Source organism: Marmota marmota, unplaced genomic scaffold (assembly GCF_001458135.2).
Source record: "Marmota marmota marmota unplaced genomic scaffold, marMar, whole genome shotgun sequence".
In the NCBI taxonomy this organism is placed as follows: domain Eukaryota; kingdom Metazoa; phylum Chordata; class Mammalia; order Rodentia; family Sciuridae; genus Marmota; species Marmota marmota.
In genome coordinates, this window is record NW_026000164.1 from 4,197,216 (window position 1) to 4,204,121 (window position 6,906).

General features: G+C 49.4%; 1 protein-coding gene across 2 annotated transcripts in view; it reads left to right on the top strand.

The window, feature by feature from the left end:
• The window catches only part of Pdia4 (protein disulfide isomerase family A member 4), a 21,515-nt gene extending 18,279 nt beyond the window's left edge, over positions 1–3,236 (top strand). For both annotated transcript variants that reach the window (XM_048786757.1, XM_015493726.2), the window contains exon 10: positions 679–3,236. In XM_048786757.1, coding sequence (XP_048642714.1) covers positions 679–1,094 — 416 coding nt within the window. In that variant the 3' untranslated portion in view covers positions 1,095–3,236. The remainder of the gene's footprint in view (positions 1–678) is intronic.
• The last annotated feature ends 3,670 nt before the right edge of the window (positions 3,237–6,906 follow it).

Below are 6,906 nucleotides of genomic sequence, written 5' to 3' on the forward strand. Positions count from 1 at the left end.
TTTTTTTTTTTTTTTTTTTTAATATTTATTTTTTAGTTATAGTTGGACACAATATCTTTATTTAATTAATTTATTTATATGTGGTGCTGAGGATTGAACCCAGGGCCTCGCACATGCTAGGTGAGCGCTCTACCACTGAGCCACAACCCCAGCCCCTCTAGAAATTCTTTAAAATAAGCTTTTGGATTTAGGAATAAGTTTCATGTGTGTGGAAAACCTAATTTGAAGTCTAAACGATGTTCTTGATTGATATGTTGAGTGAGTTGCCCAATCCCAGCCACAGGATGGTGGCTCACCAGGGAACCTGTCCACTTTCTCCATACTGCTCCCTGCGTGGCTTTCAGGTCCTCAGTGCCAGTGCTCTGTAGCTCCTCTGCACTGGGCAGCATCTCTGGATAGTCTTAATGGATGAGGCCTGGTGGCCCATTAGGCCTGGGGTCGGGTGGACATGCACCTTCACTGGCTTTTTCTGGGACTAGGAGAATAAGAGATACGTGTTAACTATAGCAGTGCCCATTGCTGGCGTCAGTCAGGTTTGGGGGTTAGGTCCTCCTGTCCCTAGTAGTGTGACTTACCACCAGCAGTATTCACCCTTTCCTGCTCACTGAGCTGCCTGGCTGCTGGGTCCAGGGTCCTTCAGCACTGACGCCTTCTCCCCGGCTTGGCTTTCCTTGGCAGGGAAACTAAAGCCCGTCATCAAATCCCAGCCGGTGCCCAAGAACAACAAGGGGCCTGTCAGGGTGGTTGTTGGGAAGACCTTCGACAGCATCGTGATGGACCCCTCGAAGGATGTGCTCATCGAGTTCTACGCGCCCTGGTGTGGGCATTGCAAGCAGCTGGAGCCTGTCTACACTAGCCTGGCCAAGAAGTACAAGAACCAGAAGAACCTGGTCATCGCCAAAATGGACGCCACCTCCAATGACATCGCCAGTGACCGCTACAAGGTGGATGGCTTCCCCACCATCTACTTTGCTCCTGGAAAGGACAAAAAGAACCCAATTAAATTTGAGGGTGGAAACCGAGACCTGGAACATTTAAGCAAATTTATAGACAAACATACCACAAAATGGAGCAGGACCAAGGAAGACCTTTGAAGGCTGGAAGTCTGCAGAGGGTGGGAGGAGCCAGACACTGTAGTGGCCAGTGGCCACCGAGTAAGCCTTGAGGCCAAGGCCATCAATGTAATGGTGGTATCTCAACTTTTTCTTTTTTTTATTTTTTATACTTTGATATGTCACCTCGTGCTCAGAATACTGAATAGCCATGAATGCAGTAGCTTAGGCCAGATTTCTATGGAGGATACATCTATTTTTATCATTTGGGGTCTGATTTTTTTTTTTTCTTTTCTTTTTACTTTAACATTTTCTCGAAGCAGATAAGTTGAATCTCTGTGAGAATGTTTTCTTTTTTAATTTAAAGATTCAAAAAACTGCCAAGTCATGTCGAGCTTGCCTTTTTCATGTTTGAGGAATTGTTAGTTTAAGATGTGACTGTTGGTGTGTTTTAGTTTTCTTCCTGTGTTGGCACAGAAGTGAGTGCTATCACCAAGCACTTGCCCAGAACGATGTTCCAGCCTGACCTCCGAGCAGCCTGCAGTCCAGCAAGGGTCACCTCGGACTGTACGGACATCGCCGTCCTACTGTCCCACCGCCTGTCACAGCCTGGGCCACGGGTGGAGGATCATGGCCCCATCCCCAGCTCAGACCCTCTGATGGAGCAGAAGTGTCCCCGGACACAAGACACTTTGAGGTCGTAGAAAAAGTAGGATATAGTCAGGTGGCACACACCTGTGATCCCAGCAACTCAGGAGGCTGAGGCAGTAGGATGGCAAGTTTAAGGCCAGTCTGGGTAACTCTGTGAGACTGTGTTTCAAAATAGAAAATTTTAAAAGGCCGGGGACAGAGGTGCTGGGGATATAGTGCAGTGTAAAGCACCTCTGGGTCCAGTCGCCAGGATCAAAGGAGAAATGGGGTTGGGTTGCATAATGGGATTAAAAAATCACTAAAAATTAACTTGAATAACTCTGTTAGAAAATATCTTCTCTGTTCTGCAAGCAGTAGGGTTGAATGGTTTGATGGAGCCTGCACCTGGTGGATGGGCTGTCCAGCCGAGTACATGTTATCTCACCTGACCCTCAAACCCCAAGGGGGCCACCCTGACCTAGGGCAAGAGGGTTCGTTGCTTAAAATAGGTGAGCAGTGGCAGATTGTCATGCTGGGGAGTGACAGGACAAGGAGGTGGCCCTGCATAGCTGAGTGGGGGCTGGGAAAGGAGAGGGTGCTCTCAGGCCTAGGGAGACTCTCCATCTCCCCACTCTCTCCCCTCTCCACCCTGGTGCTTACCTTCTGACTTTGACAGAAACTAGAGAGGCACCTCTCTGAGCAGTCACTGGGCTGATGGCAGGTGGAGGGCCGGGGCAGGAGGCAGGTCTCACAGGAAGCTGGGCTTTTTCAAGTTGTCTGTTGCTCAGTTGTTTGGCTGAGGCAGACTGGGCATGTGGATGGGCGTGGAGACTGTCCAGGTCTCCAGAGCCATGAGCCTGCTGCCCCGCTTTGCTCTGGGCTGGGCCTCCTCAGGGTTGTAGTACTGGCACAGAAGTGAGTGCCCAGAGACCTGTCCTTGGAGGGAAAGTCACTCGGCACTGTCCCAGGGGAGCAGAGTGGCTCCTGCCCTTGCAGGGCCCCCAACTTGTGCCAGCAGGAGGTGGCCTCTGCTCAGCTGAGGGCTGGGGGCCTTTCTGACATGGCTTAATCTGAAACTCAGCAATGATTGGCTGGAGCCAGGCAGAAAACAGGGCTAAGTCCTGGACCTCCACTTCAGATGACCAGTTGGTTTTCAGAAATGCAGCATTTCAGGCCAGCTGGTCCTACTGAACCAGTCTGTGTAGAAGATCCCAGGAGAGTCACATATGCACTATATTCTAGAAACAGGAGTAAATCAGTGTTGTAGGCATAGGCAGACTACCAGGGCCGAGGGGGCAGGATCTCTAGGATTCTGAGGCTGATCCGATACTGAGGTTAGGTGAGTGGATCTGATAAGCCTGCCTTGAGTTGAGGTGGTTTGTTATTTAATTACGAAACTTTCAACATGAATCAGTTGGGTGCCTACTGGGTATGAGGGACAGGGCATCAGTTGTTTACCAAAGCCTTAATCCCCGCTGGTTGTTGAGCTATGTGAATTAGGCTTCTCTGAGTTTATTTTCCCATCTGTGAAATAAAGCTACAACCTTCACAGAATATTTGTAAAGCTGAAGTAGATACATGTGCATGGGGCTTCGCGTGGTCCTGGTTATGTGGTACCCATGGGTGGAGCTGGCTCACGGTCACATGGAAGCTGCTGGGTCCCAGGCTTGGAGTTCCAGTCAAAGAAGGCACAATTCCTCTTGTAAATGGTTTTATTATAACCTAGTATGTGCCGAGTTAGTGAAGTGAATCCCTTGCTTGGAGAGCACTGAGGCACAGAACATCAGGCTGCAACCTGAAGCCCCACAGAGCCCTGCACTGCCGCATCTGAAGGCTTCCCCCTGCTGCAGCTGCTCACTGCCGTCTCCTGCCTGCTCTGAGGGGCCAGCCTTGGCCACTGACCTAGCACTGCAGACACAAGGTACATAGAGGTGTATAAAAGGCAGATTCCTGATGCCAGCCCTGGCCTACTGAGTCATCCCACAGCCTCGGTTCGGGGCCCACTCCCAGACACCCCCACATGTGGCCCCTGAAATGCAGGCAAACAGGTCTTGCTCCCTTCACCCTGGAGAAATGGAAGAGGGCAGAGAAATTGATTCCCCCCAGGACCGCATCTCCCTAAATGTGTGGCAGATATTGTGGTGTAAATGTCCTCAGCAAAGCTCATGTTGAAATTTCATCCTCGTGGCATACTAAGAGAGGGATCTCTAAGAAGTAAGTGATTGGGTCTTATTTCAAAGAGGAACTCTGAATCTGTTTTAAGGGATGTAAGGTAAAGCAGCGGCACTCACATTGTGCTAACTGCACCAGACAGAACTGGGAAGAAAGGGGAGAGGCAGGAGGACCCCTTGTGCTGGGCACATGGTCACTGAACACCTTTAAATGGATCACTGCCAAGACTGCAGGTCCTTGGGGAGTCCGGACTCGTCCTCTCCTCCCCACTGGCTGTGCACAAAACAAAATGAGCTTGGCTCCCCAGTTCAGGGTGTTCAGGTCTTAGGTTACCAAGAGGCTGGAGGGGGGGAGGAACAGGCCAGAGGAAGTGGCGACTGCGCCTGGAGAAGGGATCAAGTGGGACTCAGGCTCGCCTCAGAGTTTTCTCATATGTATAAAAATACACTGTGGGCTCCTCTTAGGTGGAAAATGGAGGCCTTTGAATTCTCCCTCTCCCCTCTTGCTGCAGAAGCCTCCTACTTGGAGAGCAGAGATAGTTGAGGCTGCCTCGAGACTTAAGAGACCTTCAAGGCCAGAGTAACAGAAAAGGTAACAAGGAAAAACAAAAGGAAGTGCTGGTGACCAGGGGGCACCTGAGGTCCCACGTGCCCCCTAGAGGAGGCAGTGCTGCCTGTGGGAATCTGGGCCTGTGGTCACATCTGATTTTTCAAGAAAAATCAGGCATTTTTATGGATGTCAACCAGATTACAAACACCAGATCAATTCAAATTGTTTTATCAATACTATGTTGTCCAGGGCTGGGGATGTAGCTCAGTTGGTAGAGTGCTTGTCCCATGGACAAGGCCACGGGTTCAATCCCCAGCACCACCAAAAAAACAAAACACACTATATGGTCCAGAGAGAAGGCATTTAAGGACTGCATTCAGCTGGAAACTTCTGACCTCAGCCAAATCCACACTCCCCCCCTCCTGCCCCCAGTGCTGTTTGATCACAAGGAACAAACCAAGGAGAGGATGCCCCGTGAGTGGCAAAGCCTTAGCAGTTGAGGCCTTCCCTTAGAGAGCTGGAGAGTTCTGCCTGGCCTTGGAATTTGGTGACTGTCAGGTCATTTGATGGCTTCCTGAGGACCTGGGCTGCTTCAATCACATCTGAACACAGGAATGGCTGCCTGGTCAGGCAGAGAGGCTCCATCTCTTGGTCACCTCAACACAGTGCCCAGTGGACCTGTCCTGGTCAAGCCCTTTCTGTTCCCTAGGAACACCCCACAGAGACCCCTGCCTCCTCCTAGGTGGCCATTTTCTTTGTAATTGTCTTTTGTTCACAAGACTGAATTAAATAGGAGCTACAGGAGTCTCCTGGGGCAGAGTCAGCTGCCCACACTCCCCTGGATCTCCTGTTCCTTCTAAAGCCTTGATGCTTCCAACTCTCCTTTTAAAGATAGTCCTGGAGGAGAGATGGGCTTGCCTGAAGCACAGGACTTCCAACTCTGGCAGCTCCCCCTCATTCTTGTGGGACATGTTCTAACCCCCAGTGGATGCCTGAAACTGGATAGTAATGAACCCTAGAGTGTACTGTTTTTTTTCCTACATGTACATGACTATTAATAAAATTTACAAATTACACACAGTAAAAGAAACAACTAATGATGAAATAGAACAATTATAACAACATACTATAACCTATATGAATGTAGTCTTTCAAAATATAGTATATTTATCCTTCTTGATGACATGGGATGGTAAAATGCCTTTGTGATGGAGTGAGGTGAAATGGGGGTTACTTGAACCTAGCACTGTGGTAACCATGCCAGTCAACAGGGCAACTGAGTGACCAATGGGCAAGTAGTGTATCAGTGTGGATACGCCATGACCTGGGTGAGGCTGGAGTGGGACAGCATGAGATTTTATGCTACTCAAAATAGCATGCAAGTTAAAAGTGTTTATTTCTGGAATTTTCCATTTGATATTTTCAGATTTCAGTTGATTAGAGGTGACTAAAACTGCAGATAAGAGAGAAACTACTGAATTCAAAACTGCAAAGAGGGCTGGGGTGTAGCTCAATGGCAGAGCTCTTGCCTAGTATGCAAAAGGCCCTGTGTTCAATCCCCAGCACTGAAAATAAATAACCTACAAAGAGAGAGAAATCTTGAGATTCTGAGGCTTTCCCTTTTATTGCTGAATTAGTTTAGGGTATAGACTCTGCTTGACCCCTTGCTACCTCCAGTTCAAGCTCCTGATGCTACCAGCTCATGGCTACCAGATTCTAAAGGCAGTTTAGAAAAAAGATGCCCAACCAGGGCCAGGCTGGTGACGAGAGTGATATCCCTTAGACCTCTCCAGGGGCCCAGCTGGCACCTGTGGTCCTTCTCTTTGGTCCCATGAGGCTCTGTTTGTGAGGAAAACAGAGGTGGGGACAGAGGCGGGCTCCTTAAAAGGGAGGGTGAAATCTGTGTGGGAGACATCCCGGAAGCCGGGGCCATAGCATGAGGTGACAGGACAGGCTAACTCCATTCCAAGTCCAGAGAAGCGGAGCAGGGCTGTTTTACAGGTTTTAAGTTCTCCCTTGTGACTTCGCAAGTGGTTGAAATGAAGTAGTGGACTGTATCCAGGGAACATCGGAAAGGTACCTTGAGAATGCCATTAGCACACTTGCCAAGGCCACCAGAGTGGCCAGCAGCACCTTGGTGGGGCAGCGGGGAAGGAGTGCCAGGACCCTATGTGTACTGAGGGATTAAAAAGAAGGCTACCAAGCCATGGACTGAGCTCTTCAGGGAGGGATGGGGTGCGGGCTTCTGTGTCCCTGGGCAGGAGGATCGTGAGTTCAGAGCCAGCCTCAGCAAAAATTAGGCACTAAGCAACTCAGTGAGACCCTGACTCTAAATAAAATATAAAATAAGACTGGGGATGTGATTCAGTGGTCAGGTGCCCCTGAGTTCAATTCCCGGTACCAAAAAAAAAAAAAAAACAACCCACAACCAAGCAGGTGCCAGCATCTCAATTCTGATGGTACAGGACAGAGTTTGAGCAAGAGTGGCCCCATGCAGTGGGGC